We start from the raw sequence: 23,178 nt of genomic DNA, 5'->3' as shown, positions 1-23,178 counted from the left end.
AGGGTTCTGGATATTTCTGAAGATTGTGTTTTGTAATGTAAAATTTATTATTCACACCTACATAATAATATAATTGTGAAAAACCCGTACTTATTTGTGTAACTGTCATCATGAAATAAATATTTACTGAATAGAATTGCAAGTGAGTGCACTGATTACAAATTCCTTCATAAATGGAGTAGGCTTATTTCAACCTCCCAAAGCCCACAGTGGTAGTTCAACAAAATGGTCATTCACCAGGGGATCATTATTAACCCTGATAGAGGCTTACCTATGGCATTGGTGAAGTTCATTTTTAGTTGCTCGTCTTGACTGTAAGAAAATTAGGAAACTAACAATTAACTTCTTGTTTTACCATTTTTCCGGGTAAGATGCAAGAAAAAGAAAAGAAAAAAAAGATGCAAAAACACAGCAATGGTATATTGTGATATCTATTGATCTCTTTAACGGCAGAAAAGAAGAGCAAATACCAACTGTGTAAGAAAATGTGACTGCTAGCTCTTTGCACTCTATAGCCCCATTTGTTCTTCCCTTTATACAGACACTCTTTCTGTGATCAGTCACATTTACTAATGACTGCATCATCAATTTCAAATGAAAAGTTAAAAACTTCAATTTGATTAAAAAGAAAAAGTTAAACTCAAGCATTTCACAGCAAAATAAAAAGATATAAATACAACAAAGGTTCTTAATTTCTTGCGCTTTTTGAAACTACAGTTTAGAGTTCAGTTCTTGCTAAGGATCTGGCTAAGGCTCTGCTTCAAACAATATGAGCCTTTATTATGCTGCCTCCATCTTGGTCATGTTCCTCGTACCGAATAACAATAATGAATGCTATAATAATTTTGCGAAGAGGAGCCAGACTATTTTGTTCTTTCAGCGTCGGTTTGGTAACATTGATATCAATGGGAGAAATTCAAGATGGCTGCACCATGATAAAAGTGTATTGGACAGAGCCCTAAGATGGAACCAAAACCAAAGTCGTTGTTTCAAAAAGGGCTCAAGACACACAGCAAAGAAAATCAATCATTTTGAAAGTTGTAAAGGTAGGATCATTGTTTGGTTTTGCCAATGAAGTGTTTATTTATGGGCAAAATTATCAAGAAAGATACAACAAAAACCACATTAATTTGAAAGTTTCAGTTAAAAAAAATTGCCTTCTTATTGAGAAACGACCAAAAACTTCACAGTAATTTTCATCAAGAACTTTTACTTCATCTTAGTATAGCGAGGTGACAGCAGGTACCAACAACCACATTTCTGGCCAGATGGAGGTTAGCATTCAAACACACACCATGGAAATTTCCAAAAGATGCCTGCTGGCGGTCTTCAGAGATGCACATTTTTTTCAACATACTTGTATTGATTTCTTTAAAAAACGGGGGCAATTTAGTCAAAACAATTTTATCTTTCATAACAAGTTGGCTTCTGGATAAACATTTCGGGATCATTAGCAAAGTATGACCCTACCTTTAAAGGCAGTGGACACTATTGGTAAAAACTCAAAATAATGTACGCATAAAAACTTATTTTGTTACGAGTAATGAGGAGCTGTTAGCAGTATAAAACATTGTGAAAAACGGCTCCCTCTGAAGTAGCATAGTTTTCGAGAAAGAAGTAATTTTCCACGAATTTGATTTCAAGACCTCAGATTTAGAATTTGAGGTCTAGAAATCAAGCATCTGAAAGCACACAACTTCGTGTGACAAGGTTTTTTAATTTTTTTTTTATTATTATCTCACAACTTCGACGACCGATTAAGCTCAAATTTTCACAGGTTTGTTATTTTATGCGTATGTTGAGATACACCAAGTGAGAACACTGGTCTTTGACAATTACCAGTAGTGTCTTTAAAAAGGTTCTGTTAAAAATGAAACTTTGCCAACACTAACAAGAAAAAACAGTTAAATCTACCAGTACCTGCACAACAACATTTCAAACACTTTTCTTGCATCATAGAAAATAATATTGTAAGCACAAACCTCAACTCTGAGACACCTTTGGACAAGGCCCAATTCTTTGTGTTTTGAAAAAATCCTGGCTATTCTGTCTGGTCTCTCCGGGTGTTGGCTGAAAAAGTTGACAGAACCAGTCACTAGAATGGTTGTTAGTTGCCATGGTCTACAGAAATACATCAGTGTGTAGTAAGCATACCTTCTTTACTACAGAAAAGAACACTACCCTCCACCCGTCTGACCATACCATCCACTGATGTTTTGAATGATAAACTATAACTCTTTTCACACTATGAGCACTAAACCCCGTCTTCTCCCGACAAATGGGCATACCCTAAGGAATAGCCAACCAAAAGACACTGCTCATGAAAACCCAGATCCTAAAAACTGTCTCAATACGCACCACACTTGCACAATTTGTAGAAAGCTTGATTTCAGTTGGCACCAAGACCTTGAACTTGCTCTTGAAAGGGGTATGGTCATTTTCAACTTTTGTACAGCATATCATACTTCCTTCAGTTTTGTGTATCACAAGTCTGGCTTACTACTATTATTATTAAGCTATAAAGAGGATAGTGTGCACTTGGAAAAGCGAGGGGAATGCAGTGAAATTTCTTTAGGTATAGCAGGATAACTTGAGTCATTGGTCACAGTGGTCCTGTGAAATGCTGTACTTACAGAAACATATGTTACACACTATAAATCAAATGCATAATGGTTCGTCTTGTGTAGAACAGTAGTGTAATCTTTACCAAAGTACAAGTAGAAAACTTACAAAGCTGTCTTATGCCTCATCATTTCCTCATCATATACGAGACAGGTCCTGTAAGAAAAACAAAAAAACAGATAACAAACTTCAGATCAACTTATTTAATTTAATTTTAAAAAATTTGGGTTTGAATAAAGACAAATTGACTGGAGTGGGACCTGAACCAACAACCTCCGGATAAACGTACTGGCGCTCTCAATTAAGCTATTTTACAGTTTATTTCTATCCACCCTAAAGAGAAATTGACATGTCAAAAAATTCAACAGCTTCTAAATAAAAACTATTTGCAATGCCATATGCAGAAAAGAGCAAAGAATTCAGGTTCGTAAAATTTCTGTTTAAAGTCACCTGGAAATAGAATTTTTTTTCTTTCAAACATAAGAGTATATGCTTACAAACAATAAAACAGTTTTGTTAGTAATTGTTTGTAACGATTTATATGTTTAAAAAATATATAAAGTTGTTTGGGGGGCTGACTCCGCCTACCCCTTTTGTGACGTCAATCGAGGCAGACTTTGCCTGCAATGCGTATAGTAAACACACGTCCAAAGTACATGTACGTCCAAGTCGTGAGTTGGTACATTTCAAAAAGTGTTTTTCTGCATTCAGCAGCAATACACCTGGTCGGCATTGCCGGAAAAAAACAATTTTTTCTTCTTTTTGAAACGTACAAATTCACAACTTGGTCCGTACATGTACTTTGCAATTGTGTTTACTCTACGCATTACAGGCAAAGTCTGCCTCGATTGACGTCACGAACAGCGCCCTCTCGGGTCGGGGTCTACTCTTAAATTTGTAAATAACATAAGAACTGATTGTTTAAAACCTTAGTCAACTGTTTATTCACATTCCACTCATCAAAACACATATATTAGTGACAAAAGCTTTATTTTGAAAAAATACCACTTCCAGGTGACTTTAAACTTAATTCGATTGACTGATTGATTGATTGATTTGTTTAGCCTTCTAGAAATACTCTGCTATAGGGTTGAAACGTCAGGCCACTAACTATTTTTTGCATTGGCTCAGTTTGATATGACTATCCAAACAAACAAACCTGTTTTTGGGGACGGTCAAGTCTATTTCCGCTATCAACTTGTCAATCAACTTGTCAATCTCTTCAGGCTCTGGACCCGTGGTAGTTTTACTCTCAGGTGATTGGTCATCTCGGAGGAGTGGCTCGTTTAAACTGGAACTTGACACAACCTTACTTTGTAAACACTCTGGGTCAACTGCACAAAAATATATAAAATATTTAATACTGGACAATTTCGTTTTGACAAACCAGGCCCAGTTTCATGGCTCTGCTTATCATGGATTAGTTTTGCTTTTAGAAATTTTGTAGTTACTCAACCTTCTGGCTTTAAAGGCAGCGGACAATATTGGTAACTACTCAAAGTAATTATTAGCATAAAACCTTTCTTGGTAACGAGTAATGGGGAGAGGTTGGTAGTATAAAACATTGTAAGAAACGGCTCCCTCTGAAGTGAAGTAATTTTCAAGAAAGAAGTAATTTTCCAAGAATTTGATTTCAAAACCTCAGAATAAGATTTCAAACATCTGAAAGCACACAACTTCATGTGACAAGGGTGTTTTTCTTACATTATTATCTCACAACTTCGACAACCATTTGAGCTCAAATTTCCACAGGTTTGTTATTTTATGCATGTGATACACCTAGTCTTTGACAATTACCAATAGTGTCCAGTGTCTTTAAGGAAAGTACGCTTTCAATAAACAACTTCAACAACTATCTAGACAACTCAACAGTATATCATGAGCCAAGCCCACTCTTGCCATGCAAATAGTTCTTTCATATTTGGTTGTCAATTCATTTATAAAAATAAACATCAAATTTAAGTTTAAAGACACTGGACACTATTGGTAATTACTCAAAATAAATATTAGCATAAAACCTTACTTGGTAATGAGTAATGGAGTGCTGTTGGTAGTATAAAACATTGCGAGAACCAGTTCCCTCTAAAGTAGCATAGTTTTTGACAAAGAAGTAACTTCTCACTAAAATATTTGAATTTGACTTCAAGACCTCAGAGTTTGAATTTAAGGTCTCAAAATCAAGCATCTGAAAGCACACAACTTGTGCAACGTGTGCGTTTTTTCTTCCATTATTCTCTTGCAACTTCGACGACCAAGTGAATTCAAATTTTCACAGGTTTGTTATTTTATGCATATGTTGAGATACACCAAGTGAGAAGACTGGTCTTTGAAAATTACCAATATTGTCAAGTGTTTTTAAAGGAAAGGACAGAATTTGGTTTTAAAATAAACAATGAAAACTACAACTACAATGCAATGTGATGCATTGTTTGGAAATGTTTAAGCCTTACCTTGGTACTTCAAGCTACTCCAATAAGGTCTGATATTTTTAATCACATTAAGAATGGATTCCACAGCACTGGAAAGAGAATCATCATTTCAAATCAATTAGAAACTTTCAATTCTCACAATAGTAAAAAACGTGTAAAATATGAAAATCCTAAAAAAGTTACCGTAACACCCACTAAAGAAAAATATATAAAATGAATAAAATGAATATACTCTTACCTCTTACTTGGTTCAGTGGTTTTCGGAAGCACTGGGCAGGGATCCCCCAGCAATGTCTGTGTACACATAGCAGCACACTCACCAATCACCTTCAAATTGTATCCACCCTGAGAAATATGAGAGATTTCTTTAGCCCTCAAATCACCACAGAGTTGCCAACATTTGCGTCTTACAAACAGGGGAGATTTTTTATAAAAACCAGGGAGATATTTTAGGGAGTTACTTTAATAACATTTAACATAAATGTATAAGGGACAAAGTTTCCACTATCAGGGAGATTATCTGATTGACCCTTCCCATGAATATGCTAATTACATTCATGCATGCATACATACCATATACGCCTCTCATAATACTTATGCATGAGGTACGTCACAATGCTAACTCAAAACGTGGCGATGGGCGCAGCCACTGCAAGTGATGGGGGACGTGCGCCCATAGCCTCATTTTGGGTACGAATTATGACGTCATGCATAAATATTAAGAGAGGCGTATTGGTTGGCAAACACTATAGCGCTGTGCACAAAGCAGACGCGCAATCACGCACCCATTAGCTGTGTACAAAACAGCACAATATTCCCTCATTTTGCCAGCCAAAATAAAGTGCGCACGCGCTTTGCGCATCTTACATGTTTCATGGGAAGGGTCTATTTGTTCATCAGAATGGCTTTATTTCAGGGGAACTTTCTGCAGACTCTGAGTTGGCAACTCTGTCACCAGAGGACTCCAAACTTTCTCAAGGAAAATGCCTGGCTGCATTTTAGCCTGATCTGATTATTTCATTTCGGGGTACTGTTTGGAAATTAGGTAATCTTTTCCTTCTAATAATAACACAATAATAATATCCAGTTCTTATACAGCGCTTAATCACATATGAAGGGTATCTCAAAGCAGTCATTAGCTTGGTAAGTACAACACGTATGAAGGGCTAAATTCAGATTTGAACAACTAATTATATAATAATAGTAATAATAATAATAATAGTTGGTTTTTATATAGCGCTTTATACACCATGTCTCAAAGCACTTCCATATTATTACCCCTGGTCACTTGGCCTTAAATCATTCCCTAAACCATCTCAGCTCCCTGGGGAGTAACAGCCTGTGCCGCCAAACTCGCATCAATGATTAGTTTTAGTTTAATTAGCATAAAAACTGGCAAAAAAATATAAAATATACAAATCAATACATAAAGAAACAAAAAAGCAAAATGAGTAAGTACAACAAGTATGATCTGCAAAATTTAAATTTGAACACCTAATTATATAGCATATTATGTCTTCTTGGAAAGAAAGGAAGATCTTGGAGAAAAATAAAATATTTAATTGAATTGAATTGAATTTAAAGGCAGTGGACACTATTGGTAATTACTCAAAATAATTATTAGCATAAAACCTTACTTGGTGGCCAGTAATGGGGAGAGGTTGGTGGTATAAAACATTGTGAGAACTGGCTCCCTCTGAAGTGATGCAGTTTTCGAGAAAGAAGTAATTTTCCACGAATTTGATTTCGAGACCTCAGATTTAGAATTTGAGGTCTCGACATCAACCATCTAAACGCAGACAACTTTGTGTGACAAGGGTGTTTTTTCTTTCATTATTATCTCGCAATTTCGACGACCAATTGAGCTCAAATTTTCACAGATTTGTTATTTTATGCATATGTTGAGATACAACCAAGTGAGAACACTGTTCTTTGACAACTACCAATAGTGTCCACTGTCTTTAAGGAAAAATCCTGACAACACACTGGGTCCATTTTTTACCTCAAGGGCTAAAACCACTTTCCCATCAGCTAGCCCCATCAGAGCATGGGTGAGATGAGCAAATCCTGCTGGGGTCACTTGCATTTCACCCTACCAAGGAAAACACAAGGAAAGTTAAAAGCCCAATATAAAGTAGGGGGAGCAACGATTAGCGATAGCTATATTTCACTTTCTGTAAAATTCTTATCTAGCGCATGTACATGTATCTACCAATAAGGTACTCAAGGCGCTGAGTATATACACATGTACAAACTTTCAGAAAGATAGGTTATTGAAGTGATGAATTCTGAGACCCAATTATGTAGCACCATATAAGGGTTTTTACAAGGTGCTATGGCGCATAGAGCAGCCACAGCCAGGAAACACCGGGCAGACCCCTTCTCTTTTCGATAAGAGCACTGGGTTCTTTTACTTACGTTACACAACACATGGGACCAACAGCTTTACGTCCCATCTGAAAGACGAAGGGTTAAGTGTCTTGCTTAAGGACACAAGTGTCACGACTGGGGTATTTTAATAGTTTGTAATAGTAAAGTTTGTTGATGTTTAAAAGTTAAGTGCAACCTTTTTGTAGTGTTTTTTTTTTTAGTGCAACCTTTTTACAGTGCAACCTTTTATAATGCAACCTTTTTATAGTGCAACCTTTTTTGTATGCAAACTGTATTGGTCATCTTTACCTTTGGGTCCCCAATTGCAGCATCAAACCCACAGCAGACAAGAACCAAATGTGGATTGAACTGTGAAATGGAAAAAACAAATTGCTATTTAATAGATGTCATAAATTACATTATCATTTTTACCTCTGGGTCCCCAATTTCTGCATCAAACCCACAGCAGACAAGAACCAAATCTGGATTAAACTGTAAAATGGAAAACACAGATAATCACTTTTTGAATTCTTATTTTTATTGCCTTTTATGAAACAACACACTTCAGGCTTTAGATGTTTTAATATTAACAAGAACAATAACGAAAATAATTTGTGAGGCTGATCATTCTTACTCGCAGTGAAAAAGATGAGTAACAAAGGACGTGGTTATAATGTGATCAAGCCGCAGGCATGCAAGGGTGCATTAGCAACCAGCCTCATTGGCCCATAAGACCATGGAGTCCATGGAGTACAGCCAGAGGTCCAAAAGGTATAATGTTCTGGAGGGCGGAAAAAAGGAGGGCTCAGACAAAAACCCTTTTGGCACCAGGAATAACCATCGCACAGCTTTACACACATTTGACCACCGCCAGGAATAAAAACCAGGGGCACATATGAAAGGCGAATGCTTTACGCACAAGTCACCCCTGCCATACATACATGTAGCTTAAAGGTGTAAAGTAACTTATGACTGTTCATGTTTTATTGTCATAAAGTGTGCCTTTTTTTTTAAAGGATTAACTATTTGCTTCAAGTTGGTGTTTCTGTTTGCGTTGATGTAACAGAAGCAAATACTTCTTGTACTGGGACCTATGATAAGTGGAGTATGGTTAGATTATTATCATTGGTTTAAAATTACAGAGAATAAGAAAATTTGTCTACTATTTTTAAATTACAGAAAAACATAAAGAAATAAAAAATTAAGTACATACCTCATATGCCACTGGCAGGAGTATCTGCTGAAAGGCAGCCAGGTACTCACTGTCCCCCAATCCAATCTGTCAAAGAATAACACATTGATAATTTATTATAGCACATTTCAAACATCCATACCTGTACATCACCCTGAACTAACTCTATAGACCTTTATCACGCTGTCACCATCTTGGTCATGTTCCCTGCTTCCATAACAGTAATGATTGCTAACATTCATTGAACTAACATGGCACCAGACTGTTATTTCGTCCAGCCTCAGTTTGGTTACAATGAGTTGGAATGGAGTAAAATCAAGATGGCCACACCGTGATAAAGGTCTACAGGGCTCACACAACACTGTTGGCATGGTAGAAAATGGGTCAAACTTTCTTGTTCTTTTACTAGTCTTGGTGCAAGACGCACTCAACATTGCATATACGTCACAACTATTTCACCAATAGAGGACGTTCTCAGGAAGACTATCAGTAAGTTGTGTGGTGGGTGATGGAAGAATTCAAGTTTCTCTAACAGCGCCAGCTAATGTTCGATAGTAGCGCATGGTGCAGAGTGGGGAATCACGATGGTTGAATGTTAATGAACAATGACTTCTTGAACTAAGACTAAATTAAAATACACATACCTCATTCCAGGGAACATTGATGTTGAAGCCAACACCTTTCCCCTTCCCAACGGCATCACAGTCGGAATCTTTTAGACAAGGCCAGAACTCCTGATGCTCGTACCGATGAATGGAAAAGTATAATACACTGGAAGAACAACAAAGGTTTGTCTTTTGGTGATGGTCAAAAAAAGACAACTTTAATCACGTTTTACTGTTTTACAATGTTAAATATTTTTATCCATCCTGTTATTGGCACTTGCGCTGTTTGGATGCTAAATGAAACTTGTGAAAAAATTTATAAAATGTAAAACTTTCTCATCATGATTTCGGTCATCATGGAGCTGAATTAAAGGCGAGTATAACAAGGGAGCATTCAAAACATTCTGATTTTTAATATTTTTTATGCAAGTCGCCAGACACACAAGGCCTGAAGGCCACTTCAAGGTGTGGGCTACAATTGTTTTTGTCCAGAGGCTGTTGCCACCTACTCCTAGGGCTGAAACAGGGTTACCCCTTTTACAGTCCATACGGATGTAGGCTTGGGTATCATCAGTCCGAAGCCTGGTCGGTAGAGCAGAAAGCACTACCTCCCCAATTTTATGTAGCAAGTGTCACGACCGGGATTTGAACCCACACTCTGCTGATCGAACAGCAGAGCTTGAATCCGGTGCTCTTAACCACTCGGCCATGACACGCCATTCAAATTATGATGATACAAGACATTGTAAAAATATTACAAAAAAGATAATTTGGGAGGCTTATCAACCTTAATGGTAGCTGAAAAGCTGAATTGCGAAGGACAATGATCTACAACATGTTAAAGCCATCCGGCCTTGTGATATTAGTCAAAATCTCATAACAAAAAAATAACAATAATCAACAGCTAACCTTGGGTCATCTTCAAAGTGGTACTGCACTCCCTGTCCATGGTGAACATCCCAGTCAACAATCAGTACCCTGAAGTAATACAGTTAGAGTAAATCACTTCTCAAAAAGAAACAAGTAGCATGAACTTGTGACTGTGTGTTTAATTCTTGTTAACCTTCTTGTAAAAAAATGTTTTGACATAAACAACTATTGGTTTATGTAACTTAATTGTTTGACCACTTAAAAATTGGATCACTGATTAGTAAATACCTAATAATTAATGATCATATTAACTCACTTTGTGAAAAGCACTGCAGCTGTTGATAATTATAAACTATTTTAATAAAGAGTTCCCTTCGAGGTAATATGGTTTGGTGCAATCTGCAGTCAACCATACCAGAAAAAACCTGGAGCAAACTCATTCTCTTAACAAAATAAGTGTAATGGGTTCTTTTACACAACACCCACGACAAAGCAATATGCCTTGCTTAGAGACACAATGTAATGACCGGAACTTGAACCCATAGTCTGCTTATCAGAGCTCGAGTGCGCTGAAGTATGGTTCGCTGTATATTTTTCTCTTAAGTACCGACTATAGACCTTTATAAAGGTGCAGCCATCTTGAATTTCTCCCATTGATAGTCTGGTTCCTATTTGCAAAATAATTAATAGCATTCATAGTTGTTATTCATACGAGGAACATGACCAAAATGGAAGCAGCATGACAAAGGTCAATAGAACCCTTGCACTGACGTCAAACATGGCTACAGCTGTCAATGTCGTGCAAATTTGAGGGGGGCACACTGCATGTAAAGATAAGGTCTGGTGCTGACTAAACTGCAACATAAGATCATAGATGCTAGGGCCTACCTTTCACAGTTCCATTGATGCTTTGCAGTCTGAGCTGTAATAGCCACAGTGTTAAAAAGACTATACCCATCGGCTTTACTCCTTGTAGCATGATGACCAGGCGGCCTAAGGACACGAGTGTAAATAAATAACGACTTAGGCTGTGTCTGAATTAGCGAAAACAGCTACGGCTACGGCTAGATTTACGCCTCATCATGTGTCGGTCATTAGAAACACCCTTAGCAACAGCCGCAGCCATAGCCGTCAAGGCAGACACAGTCTTAGATGAAAACAAACAATACTAATAACAATAACCCAAGAAACGAGTTTAATTTAAAAATAAACTATTCATAACAAAAAATACCTATTTCATAAGGCATGTTAATTTCAGCTGTTGGGGAAAAACCATTGAGTACAAATGCTGACCAATTTGTTTAATATACATGAGACTTTTCAAACCATTTTGCCAAATTTTCTAAGTGCAAAACAATAATTGAAAATTGGATTAAAGTAGGAAAAAACCATGCTTTGTATCTGCTTTCTCATCAGATTTTACTGCAATTTCTGTTCCGATATTTTTCTTATGTTTACATCATGTAAAGTTGTTTGGTTACAGTCCCCGCTGTAACTGTTCATGGATTCGAACAGCCTCTTCCAACTGACACACTTCTTAGTCTATAATTAAAGCATCCATTCTGGGATTGGGGGTTTGAGTCCAACTCAAGCAGTTCGATTTCTTACCCGCGAGAATCAGGAAAAGTACACAGTCCTTATCACACAGCGCAAGGTGGGGGGGGGGGGAGGAAATGGTATTCTTAATCCATCATGCAAATAATATTACATTTAAGCGAATTGATTTGCTGTTGAACAAAGAAAATTTACTTTTTTTCCATAATTTGAATAATTTAATATTTGATTTTTAATTATATTTTATTAGAATTATCAAAACAATAAAGCGAATAAAGCAATAAAGTCGCAACTGAAAACTTTAAGAACTCTTGTGAAGATTAACAAAGAGAGATTGATAATGGAAGCTGTGAGAATTTACCTCAGTCACGGAGCTATAGTACGTGGTACAACACTGTACATAAGAAAGGACTTACCGAACAATAGCAAAACCATTGCGAAGCTGTTAGAAATAACAAAACAACAAACTCAGATTACAGCATTTACCAAAATATAAACTTTGTATTCCATCAATGGTTAAATTATGCAGGGAGAACAATTGCAACCTCAGATATCTTAAAGTGTCATATATGGCGAGCAGTCTAGTTCAAGGGACCCAAGCTCCAGTGTTGTCAACAGCAGAGTGTGGGTTTGAATCCCAATCATGAGACTTGTGCCCTTGAGCAAGGCACAAGACCGACCAGTCAATCAATCAATCAATCAATTTATTTCCACAGTATCAAAATCACAATCAATATCAAATCAAAGGCAATGTAAGTTGGAAATTAAGAAATAAATAGTTGTTTGATAAGAATTAAGTCACCTTGAAGTGGTATTTTTTTTTAAACAAAGCTTTTGTCACTAAGATATGTGTTTTGATGAGTGGAATGAGAACAACAGTTCTAAGGTTCTAAAAATTAGTTCTCATTTTATTAACCAATCTTTGAGTAGGCCCCGACCCGAGAGGGCGCTGTTCGTGACGTCAATCGAGGCGCGATATTTGAAGAGAAAATGTGTAGTCTGGCCCCGTACAATGTACACTACGTCTGGGTACCTGATCGGTATGATGCCTATGTACAGAACTATGGTCACGGAGCAGACTGCACGCACTACGGCTGCTGTGCGGACGGTCTACTCCGATTACCCTGCACAGTGAATTGCAAGCTAAAACAAGCCCTCATAGGTTAATGGTAACCCCATTTCAACCCTAGGAGTAGGTGGAAACGTACGCCTGGGTCAACAGCCCAAATCAATTAAGTGTAGCCTTCAACTTGAAGTGAGCAGTCGGCCTTGTGAAGTTGGCGATACTTCGTACAAACATTTTTTAAAATGCAACTTTCCAAAATGCCTATTATCTATAATAATGAATCAAGTTTGGGGCGATGACATTTGGAAGTTTCTCTTTTCGGTTTAGCTTTCAGCAAGGTAAGAGCACATTCTATTTTTTCTGGGTAATTCTTTCTGGCCCTATGATCAAACCGACCTTGTTATGAGTTTTAAAACAAAATAAATCAGTTATTCAACAAATTAAAACATGAGTAATGTCTAGACAAAAATATCTCACTTCTCCTTTGACCACTTTTTCTGTCAGATCCAGCATTCCACCAACTGCTAGCGCCGCACATTCATACGAATGCTGTCAAAAAAAAAATTATCAGGAATTAAATAAAGCTAACAAATCTTTTAGGACACAGTTCAGACATGGCATGACAATAGAATCAGGAGAAACGACTCCCTCTGAAGTTACACAGTTTTTGAGAAGGAGGTAAATTCACACTAACATATTTAGCTGGAAGCCGTTCTCAGGTATCTGAAAGCAAAGACATTTTTTCAACCATTGAGGCAACATTTTCACAGATTTGCTATTTTACAGAAACATGTATGTGGGGTACATGGAGTGAGAATATTGGTCATTGACAATGACAAAACGTGTCCTGCCCCCGATTTCACGAAGCGCTGCGACGCGTCGCAAGTGCAAGTTGCGACCGGTTACACGTCGTAAGTTGCGACGTGTGTTATATAGGTCTGCGATGCAGCGCAAACCCTGCGATGCGTCGCAACTTGCGATGAGTTTCGTGAAATCGGGCCCAGTGCCTTTAAGCATCATACTTACATTGTTGACAAAGATGTCGGAAACCTGGTTGGCCCAATCTTTCAGCTCATTATCTGACATGGTCTGAGTAGATTTCACACTCTCCAAGTATTCCGAACTGCAATCAGAAGAGAAAACCCAAAGTTGTAATAATGAATATGGGTAATAATGAAAATGTACCAAGTGCAAAATCTAGGGGGTTCATAGTTCTTTTACAAAAAGGAGTTTGTCCCGTTATTTTTGGCAGTGGCTGCTGAATGCATTGCATCACCTTGTACAAAACACATCTTAAAAATATTAGTCAAAGTGCTTTGAGAAAAGCGCAGATAAAGTACCATATAAAACCTAGGTAATAGAATATTTACCTGTGCTTTGTAAGAACTTCCTCATCAGAAGCTAAACGGACCTGGAAATAAAATGGGTCGACAGAATATGATAAACTTTCATACATGTATGTAATAAAACCAACAGTAAATGAGCACATCAATACAATTCATGTGACGGGTTTAAGGACTTATAATTATTCAATAATAGATGGAATACAAAAGAGGTGACAGGACACAGAATTAGAATGCGTGTAGGATGAAATAGTGTAAGTCAATGGTGACTATGGAAGGGGATTGACGCAGGCGCAGTGGCAGATCTCTGGCACGATTCACAAGCCTCGAAGTGTAAATTCAGCTGTCCAGGCTACTGGGGCAGTAGAATCAAAAGCAAGACAAGTTCTCAATGGATTACAATCTATACAGTAAAGGAGCTACACACATAAACCATTTGAGCGATGGCGGACACAATACTATGCCACTGTAAGGTTTGTGTAAATCTGTCTGTACATTGTAAGTACCCATATCAAACAGTATTGTGTCCACAATATCTCAAAAAGGCTAATGGTCTTACTGTAAACCGGATTCACATTGATACCTCACCATGCAATGCCTGAGAACCCACATGAACAGAAAGTAATGGAAGGCGTCATAATACTACAAATAAGCAACTGATTCAGGCATGATATTTGATTAAGGAATGATTGGTCCTTGGAAGAAAGTAGAAACATTTTTTAAGTACAAGGGCTGGCCTACATAAACACAAGGTGAAGGCACTAATAGACTTTCTAGGCCTTATTAATAACAATTTCTAAGATTTTCCTGAGGGCAAACACATCAGAAAACAGATTTAAGTAGAAAGAATATCATGCCTGCTACTTACTGGCACTCTAGTGCACCTGTCCAGAAGGTTGTAGTGTTGAAGTCGTTTGTGACATTGTAGAATTCGCTCGCCATTTTCACTTTGAAAATGCCTACTATTAAAGGGGCATGCATGTTGGGTTAAACGCTCATCATACACCAGGCCAGTCCTGTATGTGGAAATCATGAAATAGGTACATTGAATGTAGTGTAGGAAAAAATGTATTAAAGGTAACCTGAAGTGACTATATAGCCCTAGTTGATCTTTGGACAAACTAAGCAGTTATTAAAATATTTCTTTTATAAATGTTCTTGTTTATTTAAGGGGGCATGCAACATTCAACTTCACTTTGAGGAATATGTAACAACTCATATTCAATTAAATTATAAGGGGTTCTTTGTAGACATGCAAAAGATTGTCATTCGCTTCGTCACCAAAAAAGTAAACTGGGTACTATGATATTTTGGGTACAAAGTGACATGGGTATGAAGTGACCGACACTCTGCAAAATTACCATTCATTTAGCACAGTAGATACTATAAGATATTTCTTCTGATGCAATTTGAAAGCTGATCGAGTCGACTGAAAAGTTGAATGGTTATCTTTTGTGATCGATGACTTGAGAGTAAAGAACATTTGCTGGCACATTAAGTGTAACTGAATAACTGTTTTGAGGATTTTAAAATTTTGCATCAAATTGAATAACATAATGTGCAAATTGGCCGCTTGTTTGCATAAAATGATCGGGGCGAGGGGAGTTTTATATTTGTCACTATTGCGGTTACCGGTACATGCTTTAATTTAAGGTAGCAGACTCATTAAAAGCAGCTGGTGATACTGCCTCATCTTAAAGTCACCTGAAAATAGAATTTTTATTTTTTCAAACATAAGAGTATATATCTTTAGTAACAATAAAACAATTTTTTTAGTAATTGTTTGTAACGATTTATATGTTTAAAAAATAGATAAAGTTGTTTGGGGGGTTGACTCCGCCTGCCCCTTTTGTGACGCCTAGCGAGGCAGACTTTGCCTTGATGCGTAAAGTAAACACACATGCAAAGTACATGCAAGTCCAAGTCGTGAGTTTGTACAGTTCAAACAAAGTTTTTTCTTGCATTTTTCAAGCAATGCCGACCAAATGTATTGCTGCTGGATGCAGCAAAACAACTAAAGATTGGGTCAGTCTGCATGGCTGGTCAGACTCACAAGAGCAATAGTGCCTAGTAGTCCGGTCCGACGTCTGTTTCAGCGCTGTGCAGCATTTTCTCTTCAAATATCGCGCCTCGATTGACGTCATGAACAGCGCCCTCTCGGGTAGGGGCCTACTCTTAAATTTGTAAATGCGATAAAAACTAATTTTTTAGAACCCTAGTTAACTGTTTATTCACATTCCACTCATCAAAACAAATATATTAGTGACAAAAGCTTTATTTTGACAAAATACCACTTCCAGGTGACTTTAACAATTACTTCAAAATTGATGTCGAATGCATACACAATAAAGGCAACACAATGAGCTACCACAGAACGTTAACCTGGACTTACCCTTGTGGAAAAGCCTTTGGTGTATCTGAAATTGTCTGCAAATAAATGAGAAAATCAGGTGTATCTTTTTAAAAAAAATTGGAATAGTTTTGCTTAGCATGAGCAGGTTACCAGCCAAAATTAAATTGAGTTTGAATTGTTGTGGCTGGTGACCCAATACTATTTTTGCTTTACAAAGTAATCTGTCCAGCAGTATTTTCTACTAAGGTCTCAATTGGAAGGTACATGTATTGGTCTTGCTGAGGTAAATTGCCATCATATCAATTTGATTTTCAACACTCTCTTTGACACTTACCATTCCAGCAATCTGTGCAGCGAGATCGTCTTCATTTCCGCTTCGTTTAACAGCCTCTCTGCCTTTCTGCTTCATGGCCTGAATCCCTGACTTAGAGCGAGTACCCATTTTGCTTCCCTTCTTCCCAGAACTAACTCTCTTCCCACAGTTCTTATCCTCCTATCAAGAACAAATTGATAATATGGAGTTGATTAAAAGGCATTGCAATATTCTACAATGTTACAATTGCGGCTGCGAAAGACAAGAAAACAATAGAGGGCGACTACTCACATCTGTCACAAGAGCAGTTTTTTTAAATGATCATAAACCTTTGTGAAATATACACATTGCCTTAGTACCACTATCGTGTTTGTTAAAAGTAAAATTCGGCTGGGGTTGTCAAAAAAACAAGAGGTGTCCATTCACATCTGTACGTGAGCAGTTTTTCAAAAGATCATAAACTTTTGTTAAATGAACAAATTGCCTTAGTACCACTATCGTGTTGGTTAAAAGTAAAAAACTTTCTCAAAACTTGTCTGTTTTTATTATTATTAAAGGCACTGGACACTTTGGTAACATTGTCAAAGACCAGTTTTCTCACTTGGTGTATCTCAACAAATGCACAAAATAACAAACCTGTACAAATTTGAGCTCAATTGGTTGTCGAAGTTGCGAGATAATAATGGAAGAAAAAACACCCTCGTCACGCGAAGTTGTGTGCTTTCAGATGCTTGATTTCGAAACCTAAAAATCTAATTCTGAGGTCTCGAAATCGAACTCAAATATTTTAATGGAAAATTACTTCTTTCTCAAAATTTATGTAACTTTTTATGCTTTATGCTAACAGATATTTTGAGTAATTACCAATAGCGTCCAGTGCATTTAAAGCCTGGTTCATACTCTCTGCGAATGCAAATGCGATACAAATGTTTATGTCACAAATTCGCAACAAATGAAATGTCAAACTTTCCAAACAAATGAACTGTGTTCAACTCCTGTGAGGCATTCGCTGCGAAAACAGCCATGTGACGTAAAAGTGTACTTTGCATTAATTAGCATTCACAGGAAGTATTAACCTGGCTTTACTTGTGGGTTTTCAAGAACAGAACAAATAGTAGACATGAAATACTCACAGTTGTCGGTTGATGGTCAGATGCACCTTGTGGTGGATGTTCATCTTGTTGAGACTGAGCTGAGGTCTGCTGAGGTGACGCTTCTCCTTTGGATTGTGCATCCTGTCCAGCTGGTTCAACAGCCGGTGTCTCCATGGTTGGAAACGTGCTAGTGTCTTCAATCTAAAAAACAAAAAACAAAAAACCACTGGAAGATTCAGTAAGCAGGTAACCACAATTCTTGAATTCATTGAATGAAACACAAATGGTTTGACCAAACATTCTGTGAAAAGGGGGTTATAAAATACAAGGGTCCTGGTCGCACACTGCGCTGTCTTTATTTGTGCGATACATGTATACACTATACATGTGGGCGGTAGCTGTACTTTACATCCCTTTCACAGACTCGTCGGGCCAACCATTCGAGTTAGTCATGTATTTAATGTATTCTTGGCAACAAAACAACCATGAGTATTGAGAATGATATTTCTGGGTTTTTTTAAGACATTTTTTCATGTAACTTTGCAAAAGGCCTCACAAGCATTCTGAATGTACAGTGTGTTGAAATTGTTAGGTATGTAAAGAAACATAAGTTATTGCTGGCTAAAGAGCAAAACATGTTGATAAAAAAGTTCAATGACCTTTTTGAAATTGTATTGTACGGTTTATACATAGGCCCGAAATGTTTTAACCCCATAACTATAAGGCTCACGAGGAGCCTTTTCGAAGTAACCTTCCCCATATTTACTAAATTCAAAATACTACAATCCTTTGTTTTGCTTCTTCTTCTGACATCTCCCCATCAGAAACAGCTAATCCAGCTTACCCTTGCTTGCTGTACGTCCACAAGCACACAGTAAAACCAACCCCAGCAACACTAACCATGCTAAACAATAAGGTATGAGTGAACGGCGGGCAATGTAAAAGCACAGGGCGCACGTACTGCCTTGTAACACCCCTTTCACAAAATGGTTTAGTCCAACCAAAAAATAAAACGTTTGCAAAGCGATGCGACAGGTTCAAAATATAAACCTGGGAATTCGCTCCAGGATTTGGTAAGTTTTTGTCCTTTTTTCTTCAAAAATATTTTCTTAATGGTGTTTTGAGTGTTCATTAGACATTGAGGATTAAGTTCGTGCACTTAGAATTTGTGTCATGATTTTTGAAAGTGGTAAAAATGGGGCAAATCTGGTGACTAGCTGTCGAAATTATACGTGTTGGACCAGATTGTCATTTGCCGCTCGAGAGAATCTCGTAACCCTCCGGCCTGGCGGCCGTCAGGAGGAGGGTTACGTTATTGCAACTACGTTTGAGCATAACCTACTATGACAGGAAACTTTATTCTCACCATGATTAATCCTGACGAAAATACAGACCAAGAGTAGAGCTCCTGTCTTCGGTGGAGCTTCCACAGTCTCGCGATAAACAAGAATCAAAGTTGGGGGGGGGGGCGAAAAATGAGGATCGATAACTATGAGTATGACCCTACTATACAAAACCTCTCCAAAATAAATAAAAATGTGGAGCTTCGCGATCTCTTGTCTGGCTCTCTTGTTCACGATTACAGTCAGTGATCTACATGTATACTACACTCTTTAGAAGTTAAGTCTCTTCAAAGTTCAATAACGTCTTGTCCCTCCGTGCCATGATGTTCACGAAAATTAGACTACTGTAATTTTATTCTCTTTTCAATTCATTCAATTGAATGAAACAGTCTGACAATTACTTCAATTTTCAACACTTGCCTTCAACAAGCAAAAGCTTCAATTTCAAAATCAAAGGAGTCCTGCAAATCATATTCATATCATACATTATACATCATCATGCAACCTCAACACTCACCACAGTCAATTACAAACACGCAACTTACATTAAATTAATTAAAAATAATAGGTCTAGCCTACTAGTACTAGTACTAGTACTACTGCTACTAGCCCTAAAAGTGTAGGCCTGTGTACTGTCATGACTGTTACGACAGTCGACAGGCTTCTTTACCGTTTCTTGAGTTCCAATTTTTTTTTTATATGAATCGATTATCAACTACGAACACAACAGACAACAATACGTATTATCCTACAAACAGCTGACTTGGTAATGGTAGTTGTACCGGAGTATCAGCAAATGCTACTAACCAAATTGAAAGTTGACTTACATTCCTGGTGTTTCAATATCTGTGATAAAAGGGGCAGAAGATACTCATAATATCACTGCAGTTCCAGTTTCCATTCAACTCAACAAACCGTCCGTGTATGGATGGGTGGTCCCCAGACGTTTATCGTCATTCCATCCAACAATGAACCTCGATATAGTCAGTGTCTCTGAAAGTGTTCGGAAAAGAGGGCGGCAATCTTAAATATATGGCAATTATTTGTTTCTCTTGGCGGCGCCCTTCAACAAATGCAGAAGATCCCAACAATCAGCCAAGAAGAGAGCAGACAGAATCGTCAATAATTGTTATCTCGAAGAAGATGGCCATTAAGAAACGATGAAATCACAAAATAATAGTAAAAGGGAATTTTTTGAAGTTGCGAGATTTCCCGCCATCGACGGATAACTGAAATGAAGAAAATGAACTATCGTTGGCGGGCCAATGTGGTGTACGTGTTTTATAGGGGGAGTTTAGGATAGGAGTGAACCATGGGCATGGAGGTAGGAGTGAACCGACCAGCAGGGAGCCGCGGATGAGATAAATCATGAGAAAGGACCCACGGATAGAGCAATGAGATACGGGTTAGTCGTGGCATCTCAAGCTGTACCAAACCGAGGTCGCACCGCGCCGAAGAAAGGTAGGGCCTACACAAAAATGCAACACACATGGTCATGATAGTGTTTTCCACTTATTAGATAGTTGAATTGAGCTTGTTTTTCTCATATTTATTGTGTTTTTTATGTGAAGCTGTAGGTTTCCATCTCCTTATTGTACACAGCACAGAGTTGTCAATCAAAGAGGCAAAATGCAAAGTAATGGCAGTCTAATCACCCTCCGAATAATGCTGGTTGTCCACCAATACTTTTCCAAGTAATACATTGCAAAATGACTTGTGAATTTGTGCAAGTTTTCAAAGATTTGTAATTTACACTACATGGGTTTTTACAAAATGAAAGAATTCTTATGAATAAATGAATTTATTTTAAAAGAAATTACTCACGATTGTACATGTATCCTCCAACCTGTCTTCCTTTCCAAGTGGCAGAATGCTCAAAGCCTACAACAGCTGATAAAATTATTAAGCTTGCAAAGCTAGCACAGCAAAATTTCAGGTTGGTTTTTTCAATATACATGTACTTCTTTGAAAAACATGTGGTTTTCAAAAAGCCATACTACCGCACATCAGAAACAGGGTGTGAAGTGCATCCAGTACAAGCTCTCTCGGAAGGACTGTGTTCACATCCTACCAAACTCAATTGCTCTACCCCCTATTGCCGTTTCATTAGCATAAATATGCACTGTATTCCCTCACACATCACTCCAGCAAAAATCTCTTTCTTATTCAAATCTACCCTTTGAATATGCAATTTATTGAGTTAGGACTGAGACCATACAAATGTGGGCGCGGTACTACACAATGGACATAATTGCGGGCACTGGGTTCAGGACAATTTACAATACAGGGGGATTGGGGTAAAATGCAAATAAGAAAATATATTTATACTTAATCCAAAATACTGTTTTTTGTGACAACCAGCATGCGACACACCGTGCTAATGTTCAACTTCAGTTTGCGTCATCGCATGCACGGTACAGAAAAGTTTGCGGGAATATAAAAAATAATAAAGTGGAAACACTTTTTGCTTTTCAATTTTCCCCCAAACTAGTAATAGTGCCCCGACGTCACTAGACCGTTTTTCAGGATCTTATGACCGCCGGCGCTGATGTCTTTTAATAACGCGCGCACAACTCTAAGCCAGTCACGGCTGACGGCTGTTTAATATTATTCATTGACCAAAATAATGCGAAGTTTATAGCCCAGATTTGTGGAAAAACATACGGGGAGTTATAGTATGGTGTACGATTGTTGACCATTGTGCACAAAAAGAAGCCCTTACATTCCTGTCCGCAAGTAGGCCTAGTGTGCTTTTTGGTGTGTTTTTCGATCCCCACAGAGTGAGTGTTTTACACTATTGAAAGCACGTAGGCTATTTTGTTTAAAAATGTGTGGCAAAAACAACGGTGTATTATAAATGCGTGTGAAATAACGAAATTTAATAAGACATAGAACGAATGGGCAAAAAGTTTCATTAACCTGAAGCTGACTGGTTTATTTTCATAAAGCAGTTTAATTACTCCGTTGACACGGGTGTACACATTATAAATGTAAACTAAACTGCGATTATGATTTCATCGAAAGTTGTTTAGCATTAATGGGTTTGTGGTTTACATGTGGGGTAAACTTCCTTGTTTTGCCGCTCGGTTGTCACAGTAAAGTTTATGTAACAAAGGCACAACATGAATGACTTAATGTCTTTGTACATTGGAACAAGTGTTTCAACTATCGGATGAATTCTAAGAGAGCGTCTTCTGTAGTCGCTGAAAGTTATTCTTCGTAGGGGTGGGGAATTAAATGCAATTAGACCAAGTAATAAATAATTGTTATCCAGTCTCAGTTCACAGTTTGTAGGTACAACAGTTCCTCCATGGTTAATACATTTTTTATATAGTTTATACATCGATGTCGTAGATCAGCACACGGTTTACTTTTCAATACAGTCTTTGCATGAATGCGATAATAACGTTTATTTGTCCTTTCCACGGATTAGAGTAGTTACGAAGTGAACACAGCTTTGACAACAGCCTGGTGCAGCAGCCTAGCTGTTTTTCTTGTAGTGTTGTAATAGAGTTGAAATTGAGTTTCACGTACATTAAAATGTGCACATTATGCTGAGTCTATAAGATATGTTTCTCCAGCCGAGGTAGACCGTGGCTCTGATCTGCTTCCCGAAGTATTTCCTGAAACAAAGACGTAAGAGTGCGTGAGAGTACACACTCTAAAAGCCCCTGGGTTAGAATTGACCCTGATCCGGGCCGCGCCCCGTGTGACATCCTAACCCATTTTAGGTCAGTATGACCCGGAATCTGTGTCAGAACGACCCAGAACTGGGTCAAATTCACAAAGAATCCTTGTAGGGGAAGCCTGAATCATTTAAGTGGGTCAGGCCATCTATAGACCCCAGAGTTCGATTTGATTCTTGCCCAGGAGCTATTAGAGTGCAGAATAAAACATTTTATGTCTCATGTATTATAGTTTAACAACTCCTTGTTTGTGGACGGACAGCAGGTTATACTTGAATTTTGGACCATTCTATTTTTTGCTGATAAACAAACTGCACTGCCTGGCATGGACGGCCGAA

The 23,178-nt window shown here is 37.8% G+C and overlaps 1 protein-coding gene across 6 annotated transcripts in view; it reads right to left on the bottom strand.

Moving 5' to 3' along the window:
- The window catches only part of LOC139953751 (histone deacetylase 6-like), a 63,624-nt gene that overhangs the window by 36,004 nt on the left and 4,442 nt on the right, over window positions 1-23,178 (bottom strand). Inside the window, exons 2-23 of one of the 6 annotated variants that reach the window (XM_071953337.1) lie at window positions 20,979-21,044; window positions 19,982-20,147; window positions 17,851-18,012; window positions 16,739-16,897; window positions 16,444-16,478; window positions 14,920-15,067; window positions 14,079-14,119; window positions 13,735-13,831; window positions 13,186-13,257; window positions 12,059-12,084; window positions 10,977-11,081; window positions 10,128-10,196; window positions 9,258-9,384; window positions 8,635-8,700; window positions 7,731-7,790; window positions 7,054-7,143; window positions 5,290-5,396; window positions 5,073-5,140; window positions 3,782-3,956; window positions 2,731-2,778; window positions 1,983-2,121; window positions 272-312 (exon numbers count right to left, since the gene is read on the bottom strand). In XM_071953337.1, coding sequence (XP_071809438.1) covers window positions 272-312; window positions 1,983-2,121; window positions 2,731-2,778; window positions 3,782-3,956; window positions 5,073-5,140; window positions 5,290-5,396; window positions 7,054-7,143; window positions 7,731-7,790; window positions 8,635-8,700; window positions 9,258-9,384; window positions 10,128-10,196; window positions 10,977-11,081; window positions 12,059-12,084; window positions 13,186-13,257; window positions 13,735-13,831; window positions 14,079-14,119; window positions 14,920-15,067; window positions 16,444-16,478; window positions 16,739-16,897; window positions 17,851-17,985 — 1,808 coding nt within the window. In that variant the 5' untranslated portion in view covers window positions 17,986-18,012; window positions 19,982-20,147; window positions 20,979-21,044. Of the gene's footprint in view, window positions 1-271; window positions 313-1,982; window positions 2,122-2,730; window positions 2,779-3,781; window positions 3,957-5,072; window positions 5,141-5,289; window positions 5,397-7,053; window positions 7,144-7,730; window positions 7,791-8,634; window positions 8,701-9,257; window positions 9,385-10,127; window positions 10,197-10,976; window positions 11,082-12,058; window positions 12,085-13,185; window positions 13,258-13,734; window positions 13,832-14,078; window positions 14,120-14,919; window positions 15,068-16,443; window positions 16,479-16,738; window positions 16,898-17,850; window positions 18,032-19,177; window positions 19,264-19,961; window positions 20,148-20,978; window positions 22,778-23,178 lie in introns of those variants that run through there. The other 5 variants (XM_071953321.1, XM_071953312.1, XM_071953302.1 and 2 more) reach the window with 5 other exon arrangements.

Source organism: Asterias amurensis, chromosome 2 (assembly GCF_032118995.1).
Source record: "Asterias amurensis chromosome 2, ASM3211899v1".
In the NCBI taxonomy this organism is placed as follows: Eukaryota; Metazoa; Echinodermata; class Asteroidea; order Forcipulatida; family Asteriidae; genus Asterias; species Asterias amurensis.
Note: the sequence above shows the minus strand (reverse complement) of the source record. Positions and strands in the feature narration are given on the sequence as shown.